Genomic DNA, 23,514 nt, shown 5'->3' with positions numbered 1-23,514 from the left:
AGAGAACCTGCAATTTGAAAATCTGTGTGTGTAGCGAGGTGGGGGATCAGACATTAGCTCATGTGTCTGTTTTGTGTTTCTTTTTGTTTGTGTTAAATTTACATCATCATGTTCTGCAATTGTAAACAAAAACTGGATTTTTTAAAGTTAAAAAATAAGAGATGGTGTTGTATTCTGGCTAGCATGTTGAACTAGGATGTAGGAGATCTGGGTTGGCCTTGAAGTTCACTGGGTAATTTTGGTCTAGCCACTGGCTCTCAACTTAATGAGCCTCACAGGGTTGTGAGAGTAAAGTGGAAGAACATGTTTGCCACCTTGGGGCCCTTGCATGAGGTAAAAAGCTAACTGTATATGCAGAATAAGAAATATGGACAGCATTGCAGAGATTCAGCTACAGCAATTCTTTTTTTTTTAAATAACTTTTTATAGGCAGTGTCACTTCCTGGGGAAAGTGGTGGTAATCTTGGAAAACTGGAGTTGCTCCTCAGTAGTGTTGTTTGCCTGTACACCTCATGTGTGCTTGTGAAAGCTGAGTCATGTGAGCAAAGCAGTGTCTAATTCAGATAGACAAGCAAGTACATAGACGCGTGTCATGTTGTTGTTGTTGTTGCGAAGTCACGTCTGACCCCTTGTGACCCCATGGACAACACTCCTCCAGGCCTTCCCATCATCCACCATCACCCCGAAGTCCACCTAAGCTCACACCGACTGCTTCAGTGACTCCATCTAGCCACCTCATCCTCTGCCGTCCCCTTCTTCTTTTGCCATTAATTGTTCCCAGCATTAGGCTCTTCTCCAGGGAGTCCTTCCTTCTCATCTTCAGTATCTGGCTTCTAAAGAGCAGTCAGGGTTGATCTCCTCTAAGACTGACCGGTTTGACCGCCTTGCGGTCTGAGGGACTCGCAGGAGTCTCCTCCAGCACCACAATTCAAAGGCCTCAATCCTTTTGTGCTCAGCCTCACTTATGGTCCAGCTTTCACAGCCATACATTGCAACTGGGAAAACCATAGCCTTGACTATGCGCACTTTTGTCAGCAGGGTCTCTGCTTTTTAGGATGCTGTCTAGATTTGCCATAGGGCAGTACCAAAAGGCATGTCATATAGCAAGGGACAAATGATGGAGCTCCAGTATACACACAGGGCACTGTCCTTTTCAGTATGCTGGTGTTCCTTGCTTCATAGCTGAGAACAGCCACAGTATGTCTGAAGCACTGAGCTTTGGTGCCCAGCTTTAAATCATATTGAGATGATTACTGTGCGCCAAGCATGGAGTCCCCCTGGCTCATGGCTGTTCAGAGAGGCCACTCATCTTCTTCCCCAGGTGCTGTCCCCTCCTCCAGACCTTGCTCTTTCCCCAGCCCCTGGGGATATCTATCTATCTATCTATTTATTTTATTATTTATTTAAAACATTTCTGTGCCACCCCCATTGCAACAAACAAAGATGGTAGAGGCATCTCACAGGAGAAAAGGCTTATCCCCTATCTGTATGCAGTCCTCAATATTTTGACCAGAGCTAATGTAGTTCTTAGGCTAAAAATGGTCCCCCTCCAGGTATAGACCAGTTCATAACTTCAGGTGGAAGAAATCTATTATTTCGCAGCCTCAGCACAAACTTTCTCTCCTGAACTAGTATGGATTTCTTTCAAAAATAAAAATTCCAGAGGGCAAAAATACCACTTTACCTTTCGAATATTTTGCCAAAAATAGAGCTTTCTGTACTTTGGTGTGATCTCTGCTAACATGATCCATTCATACTTATTATTCCATTAACACACTTTTATCCCACCTTTTTGGCACTAAATCTCTAGGTGGGTTGACACCATGAACACAGAAATAATCAAATATCACATTAAAACAGACAACAATGATCAGTTATCACAAATCTATAATAAAAACACAAGCCATTAGGCAAGAAATAACAATGCATGGGGATCTAACTACCTCTCAAGCATGAATTTATTAATGAGCACAGATTAGATTTTTGTATTGATGCAATTACAAATGGGGAGTTCAGATAAAGGGCAAGAACAGTTACATAAACAAAACACCACCTGAACTGTATGTTACTTTAAGCATTCTGCCTTTCCAAAGCTGTGCTGTTTGCTCTAACCACAGCATTTAATAGCCGAAGCACTTAACAGAGCATCAATGTCAAAGGAAGTTTGCAGTGACTTTCAGGGCCATCCATCCCTCTCTTTTCTCCATGCCAGCCAATTTCAAATAGTACCTGATATTTTTGTTTATACATTAAATTCATAGACTTTGTTAGCCAGTTATCTTGGGATTTGCTCTACAGAACTAGTATGTTCATTGCATTGCTTGTTTTTCAGTGCCTATGTTTAACTGTTGTTTAAAAGAGAGATCAGAGAGATCATATAATATCCAAATGCAGTGTGAGGAGGCTTCTTGTTTTGTTTTTTGTTTTGCAAGTAAATAGAGTAAAATGGAGCAAAACATTTCCCCTAAGCTCAAGCAGATGCAGCATATTTGGGTTATCATATGTCAGTATACAAGGTATGCTGGATAGCAGAGTTTTTTCATATAGACACAGTATAACTTAGAATATTGTCTCATGGTCAGCTAATTAAGGATCTTATTACCTTGCTTTTTGGAATGATTCTTTTCATCCCACCCCAAATCATTGTGGCAAACTAAAATGTCAGCTTCAGACAAAGTAAAGGCAATGCTAAGAGCTTAGCTTTGAGACAGACAGACAGACAGACGCAGGCAGGCAGGCAGGCAGGCAGCAAGCACACACATCCTTGCAGAGGATAGTTTCAAGTGTATGTTTTTAATGTAATTGTCAGAGAAAATGATGAATGCAGCATTAGAAAGCCTAACAAGAAAAAATGTACAGGCAAACAAAGGATCATGCCATCAAATGCATATGGAATAATGGATAGTGTGGATCCATTTAAGGTAGCAAGGATCAGTCTCTTGATCTTCTGTGAGGGCAAACTCAATTTGTTTTATGGGGTGGTGGTGGTGGTTGTGTGTGTGTGTGTGTGTGTGTGTGTGAGAGAGAGAGAGAGAGAGAGAGAGACACTCTCACAACAACAACCCTGAAGGTAGGTTGGGCTGAGAGTCTGTGACTGGCCCAAAGTCACTCAGTTGGCTCCATGGCTGAGCTCTAGTTCTAGTCCCCGCTCAGCCATTGTTGTTGTGGGGATAAGATGGAGGAGGAGATCTAAGCTGCCTTGAGCCCTTTGGGGAAAAAGGTAGGATATAAATTGAATGAATGAATGAGTGAATGATCCATTTTGAAAAGTGGTGTATTACTGCTACTTTGGCAGAAATATGTTTTTCAGGTAATACTGTAATCAGTATGATGCTCCTTTGGTATTGGTCCTCAGCCACATACCTACCTCCTCAAGGATCAGCCATGATATGACAAGAAGGAGATTTGTATGTAGAAGCAAGGACTGCAGGCATAAATACAGAAATCATTTATGCGCATGGCACTACTTTCAGTGGAGTTTAACTCTTCAATTCTCATTCTAATCCAAATTTAGTTTGAAAGCGATGCAAGGACAGCAGACAAGTTCCACATTCATGTGATTCACACATCCATTCCTGATATAAACCTATAGACCTACTTGCACACCTAGTTATATCTCTCTGGAATGGGACATGGGTTTTTATTCTAAAAGACAAGCGTGGAAATTAAAATGATACACTTTTGGACCTGTTGAGAATTTGCAGTAGCCTGCAATTCTCTTAATTCATGTGTTTTGGTGTTTAAACACATATCAGCAGAGTGTTAGAAATTCCAGCATAGAAATACCTTTGGAAACCAAGACTTCAGTGTTTGAAGTTCTGTAGTTTTCCATGTTCTATCTATTACCTTATAAGATGGCAACAGAATGAATCTGATTAATTCCTTAGATGGCACTTTTACATGTTTACATCTAGAGTTTACTTTTTTCTTGATAGCATCATTAAGGACTGATTTTTTTAATACGATAGGAGTAATAAGTCAAGTCTGAAAGTTGCTGTTGTGTTTGATAGTTTGTGGGCTGTTAGGATATTTTGTGTGGTTTTACCTTGGAACACAAGTGTGTGCATTTGTGTGTGTGTGTGTGTGTGTGTGTGTGTGTGTGAGAGAGAGAGAGAGAGAGAGAGAGAATTCAGAGCATTTCAGTAATTATGAAAATGTTTTTCCGACTTGCTCTTTAACAAGCTGTATGAAAGCAGCTGTAATTGAAAGTGCTTGGATTAGAAAATAAAAATGATGATAGGAAAGTCAAAAAGAAGACAAAAACAAATTTAGCCGGTGCATTACTAGACAGGCCCAGGTGTATCTGCAGGTGAAAATGGGCTTTGTACTTCAATAATAATTTATCTTTTGTTTTTATAAGGCCTGAGCACAGATAGTCAGAATGATGTATCCAAATCAATATCTTACTGCACTGTCACACTAAATCTTGTTTGCCATAGCTAATTCAGGTTCTAGGGTTTCTTACGTAAAAGCTTGTGTCTTAGAAATATCAGTTCTCTGAAACTGGTGTCATTGGAAGTCTCTGTGGTCTCTCAGCTTTTTAATCCATTCTTTGTCCTCTTTCTTATTAAGCTAAAGGAGAGATGTACAGGCCATACCATTTTGTTTGCTTACATTTGTGACTTTTCTGTTTGCTGGTGCATTCCAACAAACAGCTAAGTAACTGACACCTGTCAACTATTTGTAGTTTAGCCTTAGTGCCAATCTTTTATTGGTTTACAGCTGTAGCTGGCAAGATAATAGGCCAGGCAAGATAACATATATTTTTGAGGACTGTAAGTATGCACTTGGGCAATTCTGAAAGACTGACCAAACTGGCAAGTCAAAAAGTACCACGCGATGCTCTCTCTAAAGTGCCGCTTGGACATAGGTAGAGAGCTTTTGCTAACTTTCATTGCGGCACAAGGACAGACTAGCTTGCCAAGATTAGCACCTGTTTCTTGCTGCTTTAGCCAAGCAGCTCTCTTGTCACCTCCCACAATCCATGATAGGACTGGTGTCCTTGTCTTGAACAACATGGCAAGTTGACCTCTAGAGCAAGCCATGGGTTTTCAGGGTGGCTTGTTACCTGAAAATAAGCCACCTTGCAGGAAGTGTTTTGGATTCAGATGATGGGGCAACCCACTGTGCCAACACCCATCATGGGTTGCTTTATCATGAGACTGTGGTCTTTCTAAGCAGGACCATGTAAAAGTTCACCCTCAACTTTGGAGGGGAAATTCTTTGGTGTATTGGATCTAATTTCTAAAGGATGTATGTTTGAAGGTAGTTGCTCAAAAATGATAAAGCTTACACATCTGTTGAATAAGAACTGTGTGCAATCCTGAAGCAGTGAAAGGTGATAGGAAAATGTGGCAGTCGTTTCGGTTCTGGGCACGGCTTAGGGCAATCACTTTCCTAGGACTGCCTCAGACAGCTAGCTCTGATGGCACAGATAGAGCAGCAAACGAGAAAAATACCATTTTTATCATCAGCATCTATCTTGTTCTCTTTTATTATAGCCAGCTAACATGCTGTAGTGTCAAATAACAAATTGAGGATTCGTGCTGACATGTTTTGCAGGTGCAGTCATTTGTTATAACAGTGTTTGAGTTTGAAATACTGACCATTTTTCTCACCCTCCCTCCCACTTTCTGCCAGGTTGAAAAAGCACGCCATACAACAGTGTATCTTGTTGTCGGTTTTCTACAGCAAAAGTTACTGCACTGGCCTTGTGAAACAAAGTGCTTTCAAACGGGAACGTACAAGTGCATGAACAATAAGCAGTATGACTAACCTGTTTAGTTTGTGACCTTGGTGATGGCTGCCATCTCTTTCAGGCACCTACTGATATATGACTAAAGACATCCTTGCTCACAAATCTAAAATGAAGGAAACAAAGGGGAAGCTGGTGTGAGTGGGATTAAAATAAGGAAGCAAGGACTAGTTAGGAAGGTATGAGGGGAAAAGAGGGGATTAATCACAAGAGAGATCTGAGAAAAGAGGTAGGTGAAAGAAGATGTTCAATATCAAGGTGCAGAAAAGCTAGAATTAAGAATCATAGACATGTTAAGGATTCAAATGGAGGGCAACATTCATTTGTTCATCTAATAATCCAATTTCGAGCCAAGCAATATACTATCTTAAATGCATCATCACCTCTAACACATCTGTTTGTTTGGGGAAAAATATATGTAGGAAGAGGTGATCAGGATTGAGACTATAGCACAAATGTCATGGATCTTATGAAAATCACCTCTTTCCAGATGGTATTTGCACAACTAATAATTTCAGCAGGCAGTTTTCTGTCAGAGCTGTACCATGTGAAATGAGTCAAAATCTCATTGATTTCCAATTAATGTTCATGTGTAATTTTGGAAGCCAGGAATAATAAATAGCTGAGTAGCATATGAAAAGCTCAACATCTGCAGCACAGTGGTAGTTGAAGGGCATAGTCTTGCTTGACCAACTGTTACATATGCAGGATGTTACCAATGTATGACATTTATTGTGTGATTGCATTTAATTATGTAAGCCATCCTGAGGCTATGCAATGGGACTGCATACAAATGCCATGAATGAATGAATGAATGAATGAATGAATGAATGAATGAATGAATGAAATCCATGGGAGGGGACAGTACAGTTAGGATCTGGGCCATGCGTGATGGTCTGCAACACTTTACCCCTAAAAATAAAGTGGTTTAACCCCTAAACTCTATTCAGATTTTCTGTCATTTTGCCCATTCTACACCAGTTGAACACTCACGATGCATTTATAGGCTGGAATCTTCAGTTTGACCTACCGAAGATGACTGATCTGTTCATTATTATACTGGGTCACTTACCTCTCAATTAAATGGAATTAAGGAGCAGGGCATATAGCCTATCTACAAGTCACCATTCTGGAAAAGCAATTTAAAATCTTGGATTGAGCATGGTTTAATTAAAGAACTGAATTTGCTTTCTTTGAAAAAAAATGACATTTGGAGGCAAATTAACATTGACAGTGTTTTTTAATCACTTAAACTATTATTTTGTAAGATTTCCTTTAAAGCGAATGATTTCTGCCCTATACATTGAGCTAGCATGTCAAGTCACCTTTGCTAAGCTGGACAGGTGCAGACCTGCAACTGGATGTAGAGCACAGAATTGGACTCAGTGGCCTCATCAGCCCCTTCCAACTCTCATTCTATAGTTTATAATTCAAGCTTATGCTGGATGCCTTTTGCACTGACAAATGCTGGTTAAAGCTATCCAAATTTTTCTCCATAATATAGCAAGACAGAAGCTGGGTTTACATGATGGAACAACCCACGCTTGTTTGTTATTGTAGGGTCTGCTTCACCCATGGTGGCTTGTTCTGTTTGAGTAACCCCCCAGAAGAACTTATGGCTTATTCCAGGGCTGTGGTCACATTGGATGGTTTGCTGCATTATAGCAAAGCCTGGAGAGTAGTTTTATTGTTGATGTGTGGAAATTGTCACAGAGTTGCACGGACAGATCAATAGAAAGAAACAGCAATGATGTGCGAGCTGCCTCTTCTCTCCAGCTTGTGCATCGCTCGTGACTTCTTTTCCCTTCCCGTTCCACCTCCTTCCTCCAACGGGATCTTGCTGCTGCACCCCTTTCGCACAAGAGGGAGCTGTGAGCAGTAGACACCATGACCTTGACAGAGGCTGTGCGTCTTCTGAGTTCAGTCTTATCTGACTTACTGGCACCCTGCCACTTCACACTTCCAGCAGCTTGCCAGAAAAACTCTTTAAAATAAAGCTCCCACCTTTTGACTGAAATTATCAGAGGGAGTCGCTTTACAGTTCAACTTGTGCTGTACCTTGTCCTCCATTTTAACTTGGAATAAAGTTCATCCACAAAGGTGTACTCTCCTGCACTGTCTGGACCCATCTTCCATTCTCATGTAAATAAGAATCATAAGCCCTTCTCCCCGATGTCCTAGATTTGGACAAGGGTTCAGTAGATTCACACTGTTTGTATCTTAGTATGAGGTTAAAGATATAGAACAGGGCTGGACAGCTGGCGGCCCTCCAGATGTTGTGGTCAACAACTGCCGCCCACCCTAGCCAGCCCTTAGCCAGATTTGCCTCCCTTATTGGACATCCAGAAGCTTCATGCAGCACCATGTGTGATAGCAGACTAATCTCTCCTTGCATGTTGGGTGCTGCAATTACCTGAAGAGTTTAAAAAAACACACCAAGCTCCAAATGGAAGATTATGTCATTTAACTCTCCATTTCCATAGTGCTCTGCAGATTGTAAGTCTGTTTGCTGTATAGCAGGGGTGAGCAGAAGTTTGATTTCATTGGGGTGATTTGCAATAGAGTGGGGAGGGGGAGCTCAACAATAGTAGATAGCTGCTGGTTGGTTTTGTTCATTATTGTGCGGCTTTATTCTTGCATTTTGGTCACATTTGTATGTTGTTTTAGCAGCATTAAATTTGACTTTAGCATTTTGGAAAATGTTTGTATCAATTGTATTGTCTGTTTTATGGACAGCTGTAAATCACCCGGAGAGCCATTCAGCCATTTCTATAGGTGGCATAAGATTGAAATGAATAATAAATAATGTTAAATAAGAACCAGTATAATCACCAGTCATGGATGATCATGGGAGTTATAGGCAAGAAAGTCTGGAGGACCACAACTTGCCTTTGCCTGCAAACCTGTGCACGCTTGTGCGGAATGCAGTTGGACTGCACTGTTAAAGACCGACTTCGTGGCCAGGGGCTGGGTGGGGTCATAAAGGAGTCAATGTGCAAGTGAAGCAAAAGAGCGTCAATATGGTGTGTCTGGTTTTTCCACCTGCAGAGTGCAGAACAGATTTCAGCATTGTGTCCACATCTCCATGAAGCTCAGGTAAATGATATGGAAGGAATAAAAGATACTCTCCCTCTAAAGCCACTGGCACGGCAACTTACCGATGCAGATAGACTTCGGAAGGTCATCCAAGAGCTTATGGACACAGAAAAGTCCTATGTAAAGGTAATGGCGATCTTGTGCATTTTCCCTTTTTCTCTCCAGCTCCTTATGTTTTCTGGTCATGTGCTGCATGTTTATCATCAGAGCTGATTTATCAGCAGTGCTTAGTTGATAGTTTTTTCTTGCAACTGCAGCTCCATTCCCTTTGGATCCCCTGCATCAGATGCATACCTAGGAGCTTACCTGTGCAGGCCTAGGGAAGTGTGCAGATTGTGGTCCCCCACAAGTCAGACAGTTTTTTGGGGCATGGGAGGAAGTGGGAATGGAATGGGGGTAGGAAGAGGAAGAGACAGAGAGCATATGGCAGAAAGAAAATGGATGATGCATCACAACAGGCCTTGCCCAATCCTGGTGTGCCACTGCTAAGAAATTTCCCCCAAGGAATGTGGGTAAACACACACTTGGACTCTTTATTTGCCTAAAAAAATACATGGGGCCTTCATCATTAAAATAACAATTCCTCACTCCTCATTTAAAGGGTGGATTGAGGAGTTGTTCTTTTGTTACAGTGTGTTCCATAGCTATCAAATTAATAGCCATTTAATGAGATAGCTATGGAAACTATCAAATTAATACCTATTTCCTTACTGTCCTTTATGCTAGGAGTGTCTCACAGCATTAGAGTTCAAACAGTAGGTTCCCAATAAAAACTGTTTCTGACCACTGTTAGCTCATACATCCATGTGAATATTATCAAAGATGCTATTTTCTTTTCAAATCATATTTTGAACTCATGCAACTGGATGTATGATTTTTGCTACCCTTACAGGATCTGAGCTGCCTATTTCAATTATACTTGGACCCTCTACAAAGTGAGACCTTCCTCACTCAAGATGAGGTAAGAGATTTTTGTTGGTGACTTTTGAAACATTTACCAATCTTTTGCAATGCGAGAAGCATTTCCATCAAATCAGACATGAAAGGAAAAAAAAACGTTTGGCTGTTCTGTCTCCTGAATTAGTCATGTCTCTGTTAAAATTTGACTGTTCTTCTGACAAAAGCGTTTCTAAGAAATGTCTGTTTCAGAAATTACTTGTTCTTCTGCATTTGGTGGCAACATTGTTCTGAGACAGATTCATTAATGTTAAGTATCCCTTTGTATACCTGTCACAAGCTATTGATGGAGTGTTTTCTGTTAGGTGGTTTTACTGCAAAGGACAAACAACTTAGATTCTCTGTTTTTGATTTCTGTTTCTTCCATGCAGATGGACTCTTTGTTTGGTAGCCTACCAGAGATGTTGGATTTTCAGAAGGTGTTTTTAGAGACCCTTGAAGATGGACTTTCTTCCTGTTCAGATTTTAACATACTTGAAACCCCTTCCCAGTTCCGGGTACATAAAGAATCTTGAATTCTCAATATGACTTAAAAATACATTCTGAGAGTAATCTTAGTACTTTGACTTACTATTCTCCTTCCTTTCCCTCTTTTCTATTCTTATATGCATAAAAGCTAAAGGACTCAAATTGGTAGCTATCTGGGTATTAACTGAATTATCTCAGAGACAGTTTGCATTTCTGTAATTGCTTCCACTGTGTACAATGGGCATGCATTTTCTCTTTGGCACTAACTAATGCTGCACTGGGTGTTACCTCATTTAGCATTTATTTCTTTATTTGATTTTTAGCCCACACCATTAGTCACAAGCATTATGTCTGGACTCAGCCAAACTCAGTTTAGTCTGAAACAAGCCAGCTTCAAAGCTATGGTTTGTGGAGCTGACTTGTTTCAATAAATTATAGCTAACCACACTTAGTGTTTGGGCATAATGGCCAATTGAAATGAACTGAAAATGGAAGCAAGCGCTTCTCTTCTCCTCATCTTTGTGGCTGCACCAGAGGATTGGGAAAAGGTGGGTGAGTGTTGCAGGAGTAGAAGAGTTATTCGACTGTTGTTAAACAAAAGAAGCAAGAGCACTGTTTGAAAGTCAAATTTATGCCTTTGTTCTTGACATTTAATATTTAGGAATCTATTGAGCAAAGTAGTTGCTTTCCCACACATAACTTTGGTATCACAGGCACAATATGTACACCCTGTGGTTTTTGCATGCTTATGCGTGTTGAATACAACAGTGGTGTACTAAACCCAATCAGACACAAGTAAATGTCTGTTCATGCAGTCAGAGCTTCCTTTCCTCTCTGCCCTGCATTTCTGCCATCAGCTCGAGAGAGTCCCCTAAACCTCTGCTGCAGATTCATTGGGATGGGATATTCGACTTGCTGATACTGTCTGTTCTACTGGCCAAAAGCACTGAACATAGATTACATTTGATCTAATCGAGAACTTACTTCTTTAGTTGAGGTGGTTGTAGTCTTAGAACTGTAGAGGGCAACTTGCAAACTTCCAGATGTTATGGCCTACAACTCCCATAGCCAGCCAAGCCAAGGATGAGGGATGATGGGAATTGTAGGCAAAACATCTGGAGCACCATTCACCTCAGAAGATCTTATAAGGTTATGTGCCAGTGAACACCTTGCTGACGATTGAACTGTGTTTGCTTTTCCTGGAAGCTCGTGCTGTCTTCAGCCGTGTGACCATCATTGAGGCGATGTTTTTGATGCGCCTTCCCTGCACAATCCTTTCTGAATTCATTCTGTTTACTATCAGAGATAAGCAGCTTCCAAAAGCAGTGGGAGGTCCATTTTAGTTATGATAAAAGCAACACTCACTGAATGCGGTTCATGGATTCATTCCATAGACCAAAAGGAGCTGGTCATATCTGTTAGGGGTTCTCAAGCTTTTAACCAGTAAGACTTGTTTAACCTGGAAAGGAAAATTGTTTAAATCATTCAAAGGTAGATCTTTTGTCTGCACATCCTTTATTCTCAAGAGGCTGGCAATGGGAAAATAGTGAAAGGAGACTCATGGAAGTTTTAAGCCTGTGGAGAAAAAGAAGAAAAAGAAAAAAGCGGGCTTTATTGTTGCCTGGTTTCTGAAAGGTCACGACCACATTTCTTGCTATTAGGTTTGATGATTTTTAGCTGAGACTCATTTGGCTTCACAGGCATGTAAAACTGCTTTTGGCTGATGGGCCGACAGCAGACTTTCCCGGATATTCTTAGTTTAGCCATTCTGATCCATGCACTGTGAACATCACTGTTGGAAAGGTAACCCCCTGTAGCTGTTGATGTTGCAAGTTAGCCCTCCATCTTTTGGCATAATTAAGATCTGCAAGAATCTGGTCAGTGAGTAAGTGGTGGCCATGAGCCTATCACACTGCCTCTTTACAATCACCTTCATTTCATTATGGAGGGATCCTGAGTATTTTGAGAACCATAACTTTGAGGCACATGCACCTATGTCTCTCTGTAGCCAAGGGAGCTTCTGGAGGATCCTAGAAACTGTAGTCTTTAGGAGGGGCTTTACAACCAGCACTGCAGTGCTCAGAAGGCTTTGGCATGAGCCATGACTGCCCAACTGTCATGCAAGTCTATCAGGCAGACACACCGATGTTTTAATGCATGTGCTTAAAGGACAATTTTGGGAAGTGTAATTTTACATTGTGACTGGCAGGCACACACACACCATCCTATATCATGTACTCGCTTGGTCTCTCCCTAATCCCATCTGAGAAGTGTATTAATTTGAATCCTGTGACTGCCTGCAATAAAAACTGCTCTAAAGGCGTTTTTTTAATTAGTGCATTAGAAAGAACGACAATGAGGTGATTCACAGTCACTCGGCTTACTTTCTAACACACTGGTTTAATTTAGTACATGTAAACCTAACAAACGGTTAATTATCTCTTTGCTTTTCTTGTATTAGGACTTCTGATTTTGTAGATAATTAGGAAGACCTTGTATAAATATTTTCATAAATATGTGTAATTGTTAGAGCAGATAAGAGCTTCAGTTACAGAATTGCAATAGTTGCAATAGTTTGTTTCTTTCATGCAGTTTCATACTACATAAAATAAAAAGAGCACAGTTTCCGGGCTTTTGTTTTTTTTCAGGGTATGAAGTAGACATACGTATTGGAAAATGACACATTCTTAATTAGAGTGTTTTTATTTGTTGATTACTGCATCATTTCCCATTCATACCCTTTTTTGAAGATAACTTTGGGTTGTTTTTCATAAGTCTAATTGGTGTTCTGGACTTTGGAAGTCTTAGAGAGGTAGCTTATAAATGTTTTAGAGGAATGAATGAATAATGCTTTAAGAAAACAGGGAATACTAGTTGATCCTTTAAAATAACAAGGAATTTCCATGGAATAGATGTGTTCTTTTCTAATAATCTGCTTGTGTTGATTTCAGAAACTGCTGTTCTCTTTGGGAGGGTCTTTTCTCTATTATGCTGATCACTTCAAATTGTACAGTGGATTCTGTGCAAACCACATTAAAGTACAGAAGGTTCTTGAAAGAGGTAATTGTCTTGATGAATTTGTGCATGTGACAGATTTGAAGCACAGAAACAATTTTTTTTTTTTTTTTTGGGCAAGAGAATTAAAGTATGGCCTTGCTTTAATTTCTTTATTCTATACTATAAAGCAATTTTAAAAAACTCTTTAGCAACCCTTACAAGAAAGCTTCCTTTGTGTTTCTGACTAACTCTGGATTTTCCATCTTTTTCGTTCTAGTTTGGAAGACCAGGTTTTGCTTTTCTAAAAGCAATTTTCCTTTGTTTAAAAGAGCAGTTTGAATATATCCAGAAATAGCTTTCACACAGTCAGCCCTCTTTTTTATTAGGAAAGTGCCGATGCATTGCCTGGAAAAAAACCTGCTACGCATCAGTACATTTGCTTGTAAATAATGTTTATAGTTGTACGTATTTACAAAAAGTGGATGGCAGGGAAAGTTAGTACTATTTCAGTAGGATTCAACACTTTGATTTTAACTCTACAGAATTGAAATCTTAATCAGAGACATCATTTCTGGTGATAATTTTTGGCATGTGCCAGGAGATATTGTTACACATTTAAGTAGTTCTTATATTGCCAAAACTGGCTTCTGTTTTCTTTGTTAGTGTCCTGAATAGTTATATTTTAAATCAATGCTTTGCATTAGATAAGATCAGTGAAAGTAGATAATAGCAACAGCTTGACCAAAAGGGTCGCAATACAGCAGCCTAGTTGAAGCTGAGCTGAGCTCATCTGGTCAATGCTTCTAGGAGAGACTACATGGGAATCGCATGGGTGTTGTCTTGACTTCCGTCTGTCTAACCTACCTACCTACCACTCCTTGTCTGTTCAGAGTGGTGAATCATAAATGGCCAAAAAGATGATAAAGTATTGTATTGAAAATGGAATATCAGCAAAAGTAGTTGCTGGTCAACAAGGAAGGCTTTCTGAAATAGGTGCCCACCTGACCTTCAGAGGCAGTAGTGCAGCTGCCACAAGGATCCAAGAGGATCCTGGTTAGGCCATGGGTTCACTAGGAATGACTCGGAGCACGCCATCGGATGGCTGCTCTCAGGCAGGTGGTAGTATGCCCCCTCGGAAGAGAAGTTGCTTGCTGGAAAGAGGAAGCTGCTGAAAGTGGCTGAGCTGCAGCCTTCTGGACTGGCTCCAACTTCGGACTAGCCTTAAGGGCTGTCCCACATAGAGCTCAGGTTCATGATGGAAGAAAGGCAGGATGTAAATGAGACACCAATCATTGTAGTGAACATTGATGGTGCTTTATTAAAATCAAACGATACTAAAAATGAGAACACAGGTTCGTGGTGTTATCACTATGAATGCAATATGTTCTACTGTCCAGTGTACTTAAAGACGAGTTTAGTGGCTTAAAACGTCTTGTGGCATTGCAGTTTAAACATTTATTGCCCACAATGCCTGGGAGCATTACGCTTGTGGTTTCATTTTGGAATGCTGATGCTTTGTTTTTCCTTTAGCCAAAACAGATAAAGCCTTTAAAGCCTTTCTGGAGGCTCACAACCCCACTAAACAGCATTCTTCCACCCTGGAGTCCTTCCTCATCAAGCCAGTCCAGAGAGTGCTGAAATACCCGCTGCTCTTGAAAGAGCTGGTGTCTCTGACAGACACGGAAAGTGAGGAGCATCACCATCTCACAGGTACTTGAGCTCCAAGTTCTTGATTTCAGAGTTCCATTTAACAACTGCCATAGTGATTTACTGTAGTCTGATCATATCTTGTGCACTGAGCTGCTTGAAGGAAAACTTTATCATACAAATTACTCGGTGGCTGAATTTGGACTTCACGAGAAACGATGGTGCACAGTGTGGCCACAAGAGGAATGTTGGTACTTTGGTTTCCTCTTTGGATTAGCTGCAGCTTGGGTTGTAATGCAAGCCCAACACAATGCTGAATTTTTAGATAATCAGTGATTGGGTTATGAAGCTGGCTTGTTTCAAAACACCATATTGAAGATTAACTACAATTTCCTGGCGCTGGACAACATGACAGGCTGCTGTTAATTTACAACCAAACTCAGAGCTACCGGTCTCCTTATGGCCATGCTGGAGAAGATAGCAGAAGTCCAAGGGGAGGCTTGATTTTATCCCATCAAGACAAACCATGGTTGGTTGTGATGTCTGAATGTAGCCACTGTGAAGTGCTTTCCTGAGATGTGGGAAATGTTCGCAGAGCCCTGCATTAGGGCAGTCTTGCCAGTCTATTTATCACCATAAATAAATCCATTTATTCCCTAAAAAAATCAGGTTTTAAATCAATCACACTTTTCAACTGGCTTGTTTAGTGATGCATTCAATTACAGTCTTGTCTTAAAAATTGCAGAAGCGCTGAAGGCAATGGAAAAGGTGGCCAGTCACATCAATGAAATGCAGAAGATTTATGAGGATTATGGGGCAGTCTTTGACCAACTGGTTGCTGATCAAAGTGGAACCAAGAAAGAGGTAAGAGGAAGTTTGTTCATGTAAGTAATTTAAACTTCATCCTTAAACCTGATGAAACAAGAAAACTGAAAAGGACTGGCTTGTACATCAGACTGCAATGAGGTAGCTGCACGTTCTGATTAAAATAGGGAGCCATTATCAGGAAAACTACACCAACAATTTCATGTATTAACATACTTTGTTTTTAAACAATTGGGTAACTTTAGAAAGAAAAGGACAGACAGAAAAAATGTGTATTGCTTTATGTAGTTTGTATTCTATGTAATATAATCAGCAGCAAAAAGTACTAAAGGACAACAGAACAGGTAGCTGCTTGACCTGCTAATATTCCTGCTAAGTCATTCTGTCTCTTGTTTTACAGGCAAGGCACCTTTAGGCTGAAATTCTGACTGACTATTTGGGCATAGGTCCCATAGGACTCAGTGGGGCACATTTCCTAGTGGGCAGGTAATAGGGCTGTATAAATTAAAGAGCACAAGATGTGCTGGATGTGACTGCTGCCTCAAGTCTGCTACAGAAATGTGGAGGGAGCGGTTTGTCTAGATTAGGAGTGTCCTATCTTTATCCTCAGATACTAGAAGGTAATTATAATGTTCAGGATACAGATCATCAACCAAGACATTCTGAAAGAAGTTCTGCATATTTCCCCGGATCTTAGAGTAATATTGGCAGGCACACTCAACGGAGATAGCGAAGATGGTGCATGTCCAAGCATTGCCCTTGCTAATGTACTTCTCCCAAAGTCCGTGGCTTGTCTCGTCTTGGCTGGCTTCCATCTGTTCCTTTTGTGTCGCTTGCAGTTGGCTTTACGATGGAGCCTGTCTCCTGTTGAGTGGGGTGACTTCTGTTATGAAGACTGTTAAAATTAACGACTCTTCTTGTGTACAATGGCCTCAGGTCACAGAACTTTCCATGGGGGAACTGCTTCTGCACTCTACAGTTACATGGCTGAATCCATTCCCATCATTAAGCAAAACAAGAAAGGACCTAGAACTCACCGTGTTTGGTGAGTGGTCTATACTAATGATGTATTTAAAATCGCCTAAGCTAGACATGTAATGGTTACCAGTATTTGATGTGCTTTAACCTCCTGTTCTGTGATTACCGGTGGGGTAGCACACAATGCAGGATAGGGTTGAAAGGTATAATGCTTGACTGTGGAATATATATCATGAACATTGCAATTTTTTTAGTATTCATATAACTCTGTTTTTAAAAATATCTGAAAGTACATTGCATATATCACTGTGTGATCCTTAGACCTGTAAGGCAGGCTGATAGATTGATCCATTTTATGGAACAAGGCTAAACGAAAACCCAAGCGGGGCTTGCCACACATTTTGCATTCTGTTTCCCCTCCTTCATTCCTGTCCTATCCCGTCTCCATGTCAGCACAGGGCCACTGATCATGCTGAATCCTCATTGGGTTGTTTTGAGGGTATCCTCCCCCTTTTTAAAAATGATATTTTGTGCTACTTCAAACTTGAGAATTTCCCCAAATTTACTGCTGCCCTACTCTTGGCATGGACTGACTGGTGTTCACTCCCTTGCTCATGGATGAGAGAAGGAGCAGGAGAGTCCATGTCGTGATTTGCACATCTCAACACCCTTCGGCATTGTTGAACATGCCGTGAGTAGGCTGGTTTCCAGCTCCCTGCCCTCACCCACCGGGCAGAGATAAACCACCCAGGGGTGCCGCTGCCCCTAAGCAGGCTTATCATGCACTCAACATTCTGCATTGTTTCTCCCTCGACAACCTAGAGTTCCAGGGTTCGATGTAAAAGGAATATGCTGCACCAAGCTGCTGTGATGATTATGCACCGGGTGCAGCAATTGCAGGGTGCCAGTATGAAAGCTTTCAATGGCTGGAGCCAAGGGTCAGACTAGACAGCCCGGGAGGCCCCATCTGCCTCACTCTGTTTCTATGTGTCTAATGAAGCTATGCAGCTTGCAAATGTTAGTCCAAAATAGAATCTCTGCCACCCAGAAATTGTTCTTAGTAGTCACCATTTGGGGGCAGCAATGCTCCAACTAGGCTCTACAATTGTGGTGTATGAGCTGCAATAATTATGCCCATTTCTATACTGTCGATATAGTTTGCAGTCTGTGTGACTTACTGGAAATAGCTTTTAGTTAGACATCAAGCCATCTTATTTTATTTATAATTTTCACAGTGCATTCAAATCCTGGCTTTTTTTCTTTTTGGGAGGCAGCCCAGGCAATTGTGTGGTTCACTTCTCCATTTTATACTCACAACCACCCCATGAGGTAGGTTAGAGGGAGGGTCATTGGACCAGAGTCACCCAGGGAATGTCACAGCTGAGTGGGGACTTGGATTCCTGAGTCCCAGCCCAACATTCTAGCCACTACACCGCAGTGGCTCTTACTCGTAAATTACAAATCATAATTATCAAGGTGCCTTTAGACATGTACTCTGGCATTTCAGTTTACTGTCGTACTTCATTGTCCCAGAGTAAACATTTGCATGCATGCTTTCTAGTCCTCAGACTGTAGTCTTATGTTTTGCAATTCTTAATAAATACCAAATTGATACAACTGCAGCCTTAGCTCCCACTTCAAATGTATTTGATTAAGTTTTAAGGTGCAGCTAGATCATGCATGGAAATATACCCAGGATGTATATACCCAGGAGAGCCAATGTGGTGTAGTGGTTAAGAGCATGGGACTGGGACTCAGGCGATCCGGATTCGAGTCCCCACTCAGCTATGGAGCCAACTGGGTGACTTTGGGCCAGTCACAGACTCTCAGCCCAACCTACCTCACAGGGTTGTTGTTGTAGGGATAAATGATGTAAGCTGCCTTGAGCCCTCTGTAGGAAAAAGGCAGGATATAAATCAAAGTAATAAATGAATGAATGAATGAATGTGGAATGCAAACACTGACAAGTCCAGGGATGTGAGAGAGTCCTTTGGACAAACACCATTAGGACCAGTCACAGGTGATCTTGGGAAACCCCAGGGCCAGTTAACAATCTCTTATTCCCCTCCACAGGTTAAAGTGCAGCACATTTTTGGAAGCATAACAAGTAATACTTCTCTTCTTCTTTTTTCTTAGTGTTCAAAAGGGCTGTCATATTAGTATATAAGGAAAACTACAAACTGAAAAAGAAATTGGTGAGTTCTCAGTTCAAAAACCAACTCTAGAAAGTGATACTTTTGGTATATATTCAGAAGTTTGTTTGTTTATTTATTTAATACTTTTATATACCGTCCCATCACTGACGTCTCGGGATGGTTTACAACAAGATGGTAACTGGTTGTTAGGATGTTCAGGGAATCATTTTCTAGATGCAACAGGGTAAAAAAATAAATGGAAGGCTTGGCTCAGATGTTGCATTTTAATTCATCCCAGCCATTGTTCAAATGTAACGCATTAGCGCAGCAGTTGTGGGGCTGGGGGGACACATGCTGCCCCTCTGTTATGTGGAGCTTGTACTCCAGGATGGGTGAGTCCACCTAATAAGGGAAGCAGAAGGAACACCTGCTAGAGTTTTATGTATTCAATTATTTAGTTATTTAAACATGGTTAAAACTAGCCATGGATTGAGAATTCTCTAACCCTCAAGCAGCTTCTGCCACTTGGGGCCATACAATATGACCCCCCCCCCCGCACCTTGGGATAGATTAAGCCGCAGTGTGCTGCCACATGGTGTGAACCAATTGTGCTTCACATGGCTAACAATAAAATAGAGCTTGAAAAACCAAATTTTAATTAAAACAGATTGTATAAATAGAAAATAATTCTATATTTAGAATCACAACTTTAGTTTCCCCTTAAACAGGCAATTGAACTTATTGAACCTGTCTTTTTTGTTTTTTTAAAGGCAACTAACATCCGTGCATCGCATAATTATGGTGACTTAGATTTATTTAAATTTCGTTGGCTGATTCCTTTATCTGCTCTTCAGGTCCGATTGGGCAATACAGCAGGTGACTAGTTCTTTATAAGTTCATATGATTTTCTAGCGTGTCATATTGTTACTGCTTTTCCTGGAATATGTCAGTGAATATGTTATTTCTAGTGTTTCCATAACCTTTGTATGTTGTAAGGATTTAAACTAAGGCAGAGAAGCTGTTCATCAAACAATCTATTAATCACAGATTTAAAATAAAGATTTTAATAACTGTGCACTTGTATTTGAAACAACAGAAAGACCTCCGGCATGGGTAGGATCCAGAGTCCGCCTCCTGCAGACAAAAGGGCTCTTCTATCCACAGAAGCGGTGGTTGTGGTCTTTGATCCCCCCACTCCACTTGTGGTCTTCTGTGCTTCCCAACTTTGCTTCTGTGGAGGAAGTGGGGTTGGGTGATCCTCTGGAACAATCAGGAGGTGACACTGGAAGCTATAGAAGAGGAAGAAAATGGCAAAGGTTGCCTCCTTTTCTCCCCTCCCCTCTGCTGAAGAAAGTTCTGCATGGAACTCCATTCAGAAAATTCTCCTACCAGCAGAAAAGAAGGCAGATCCAACCAAATGTTTTTTATCATGGCTTTCCAATCAAATGCCTTATTTGATCTCAATAGAAAATTGGCTTGTTCATTCAAGCAGTTTCAAAATATCAGGCGTTCACTTAAGATTTTTAAATTAGATAAAAGCAAGATAGAGAACAGATGAAAATTGTTTTGATGCCAGCCAGGCAAATGGGACTGGCTTGCTAATGGGAAGTCTGATATTCTTCATTGCCCTCACTGAATTCTCAGAATAAATTAGAGAGAAGCCCCACTTTGCTCCAACTATTGTTTTTTCAACAGTGCTTGTTCTGCAAACAACCCGTACTGGGCAGCTATTGGCAGGATGGCCAAGGTGGCGGCAGAACCCACACACAGAGTGGCAGGCAGCAGTAGGACGTCTGTTCGCGTTCGGAAGTTTTTAGTGTGTTATCCCTAAAACACTAAAAACTTTGAACAGCTTCTAATTCCAAGCAGTTGTGATTTTAGTTTTTAAAATTTCTGCCAATAAGTTATTTTGTGAAGTAAGGTATTTCCTATTGTAAATGCCACAAACTGCAATTGTTTCAAAGAAAACAACTTAAGATGTGTATTGCATGCATATTTGTTACTTCCCAAACTTAAGGGACAGAGCTTTATAAGAAAAATCTATACTGAAAGGGGAAGGGGGAAACAAAGCTAAATCTTCTAAAATGTATTTCTTGAAAAAGAAAAGTTTTATTTGATATTAGAAACATAGAAACAGAGCGAGTTAGAAGGGGTCTCCTGGACCATCTAGTCTGACCCCCGGCTCCAGCCAGCTCCGCTCATGACATGCCCACCATGTGGACGTCCAGCCTATCCTTGAACACCCGCACCGATGGGGCCTCAACGACCTCTCGTGGAAGCCCATTCCACACCCTCGGGGTCCTGACTGTCAGGAAGTGCTTCAAACCTTTTGTTTCTTATGCTTATAAGAGATGCCCTGAACCAAGTGCCTTCGGCCTTTTAAAAAGAGAGTTTACTCCGACTTTAATGTGGAAGTCAGTAATGGTAGAAAAAGGCTTTTCTAAGAAAACCTGAAATATGAATAGGAGTGTTACTGAAACAAAGGGTATGATCTCTTGGATGATTTCAAAGCCCTAGTTAAAGTTTCATGACTCTGGGAATTGCTTGACTAAAGACGTGTAGACATCATTAAATTTTACAGTAACTAAGTTTCTTTCCCTCTGCAGGAACAGAAAACAACTGCATTTGGGAACTGATTCATACCAAATCAGAATTAGAAGGAAGACCTGAAACAACCTTCCAGCTATGTAGCAGGTATACTTAACTAGATCCAGTAATGCAGCATCTCTGCTCCTGCGTCCCATAGTAGATTTTCTCCCCATTTCAGGTTCCCTCCTTCGTTACTTTTTCTGTAACTTTAACATGCAGAACATGGGGTGTGCTGCATTTTAATTCCATATGCAATAGCAGCCTTAGCTTCTATAACACAAGCGTAGCTGGTAGTTGATCACCTGCCAGTATAATTCCTAATTACCCTCACTGGGTGCAGGTTGTTGAGAAAGCTGTCTGGCAGTCATGGAACAGACCATGGGTTATGGCTGGCTTGTTAAGCAGGCCACCCATCTACCCGTATTGGGTTTGAATGTTATGACAACCTGCATCTGGCAAGTGCATTTAGGGAAATGAATCAGCAAGTGCAGCAGTCGTTAACAAGCCACTGCTGCTTTTTAAGCACCAGCTCATCACGCAAACCAGAGTGCTGTTTGCCCTGAACCAAAGTGGGGGAACATTCTCTGTAATACAATTCAGGTAACAATAGAATGGGAACCGGGTGGAAATGTAGACATTTGGCCACTGCAGGAGAGGGGAGGAGTGCTAGTATCTGTTGCTTAAAGCTCTAGAACTGAAATGTTGCTCTATGCACAGAGACCACAAAAAAACAAAACACTAAACCAAACCAAACCAAAACAAACAAATCCTGACATTGGTATTGATTTTCCAGCCACTTATCTGTTCTGTGACCAAAGGGCCTAAATTACTCTTCCAGAGTGGAAAGAGAGAAGTTCAACGCTGTGTTTCTCATGACTAAATAATCACTCTCTTCTCACACCTACAGTGATTGTGAAAGCAAAAGCAATATAGTCAAAGTGATTCGTTCAATTCTAAGAGAGAATTTCAGGCGTCAAATAAAATGTGACTCGCATTTGGAGAAAGCATGTAAAACTCGTCCTATTCGGCATAAAAATCTAATTCCTGTTTCAGCAAAACTGGGTAAGAAATATATTTTGTCAATGTGGGTATGTGAAGAGTAATACTCATACTATTGTGTTAATATCTAAACATGCCCAAGCACTCTTCAACATCTGATTTTAGTTGTGCTCTATGAAAAGTTCTAGATAACAAAAGTTACAATAGCTAGCTAGACCTGACCTGGCACCCCACAACAAATGGGTTAATGGCTGGGCTGTTACACCACTAAACCATTCAGTGCTGTGTTCAGACATCACATTTAATAACCTATGACTAGGTCAATTGTAAGTAAATGAACAATGGGAGTGGCTGGTGTATGTAGGCAGTGCCCCAGTCTTCCACTTGTGTGTGATAGTCCATAGTTGCTTAACCTGTGAGTCATCATTACATGCCTGTCCAGTTAGAAGGACCATAATTCAGCTATAGAGCACCTCTTCTGGTTGCTGAAGCTCCCAGGTTCAATGTCAAGAATCTTGGGTAGAGGTGGAAGAGCTCATCAGAAAGAGAGAGCCACTGCCAGAGAGTCGACAGTACTGGGATGGATGGGTCAATGGTTTAACTTAGGTCACCTCACATCTTCTGAATAGTAAAACCAATAGTTTTACTATTCCAGTAGTAAAAGTAAAATGTCAGGCTGTTAGCATCACCTTTCAAACTTTTTATTACACAGTGCCTTAAGCTTTCATAACTAACTATAAGCCAGAGTTATCAGTGCTTTTATCTTTGTTGGGTTTTGTTCCTACTTCCAAACATACCAGCAAAGTTGCAGTATTGTGTAGTGACGTCTAATATTGAATTTCCCTGCTGGTTGGAAAGGTAGAAGGTAAAGTATTGCATTTGTGTTTTGTGTGTTTTTTCAATTTTTTAAAATTAACAGTCTCATTCTGGTTTTCTGCCTGTTAAAATACAAGGAAGAAAAAATGTACAAATGGAGCTGAAGTACATCAGATTAGTTACTGCATAGTTGTTACCCTTGATCTAGCCACAAGGGATGTGTATACTGCTCCCCCCGTCCATGTTCTGGGG

General features: G+C 40.9%; 1 protein-coding gene across 3 annotated transcripts in view; it reads left to right on the top strand.

Annotated features, from left to right (window-relative positions):
* TIAM2 (TIAM Rac1 associated GEF 2) overlaps positions 1–23,514 on the top strand; it is a 90,571-nt gene that overhangs the window by 63,769 nt on the left and 3,288 nt on the right. For all 3 annotated transcript variants that reach the window (XM_044422334.1, XM_044422327.1, XM_044422339.1), the window contains 11 exons: positions 8,804–8,977; positions 9,744–9,812; positions 10,180–10,305; positions 13,228–13,336; positions 14,804–14,983; positions 15,666–15,784; positions 16,682–16,790; positions 18,860–18,918; positions 19,629–19,734; positions 21,465–21,552; positions 22,355–22,509. In XM_044422334.1, coding sequence (XP_044278269.1) covers positions 8,804–8,977; positions 9,744–9,812; positions 10,180–10,305; positions 13,228–13,336; positions 14,804–14,983; positions 15,666–15,784; positions 16,682–16,790; positions 18,860–18,918; positions 19,629–19,734; positions 21,465–21,552; positions 22,355–22,509 — 1,294 coding nt within the window. The remainder of the gene's footprint in view (positions 1–8,803; positions 8,978–9,743; positions 9,813–10,179; positions 10,306–13,227; positions 13,337–14,803; positions 14,984–15,665; positions 15,785–16,681; positions 16,791–18,859; positions 18,919–19,628; positions 19,735–21,464; positions 21,553–22,354; positions 22,510–23,514) is intronic.

Source organism: Varanus komodoensis, unplaced genomic scaffold (assembly GCF_004798865.1).
Source record: "Varanus komodoensis strain SLA01 unplaced genomic scaffold, ASM479886v1 scaffold1, whole genome shotgun sequence".
Classification (NCBI taxonomy): domain Eukaryota; kingdom Metazoa; phylum Chordata; class Lepidosauria; order Squamata; family Varanidae; genus Varanus; species Varanus komodoensis.
Note: the sequence above shows the minus strand (reverse complement) of the source record. Positions and strands in the feature narration are given on the sequence as shown.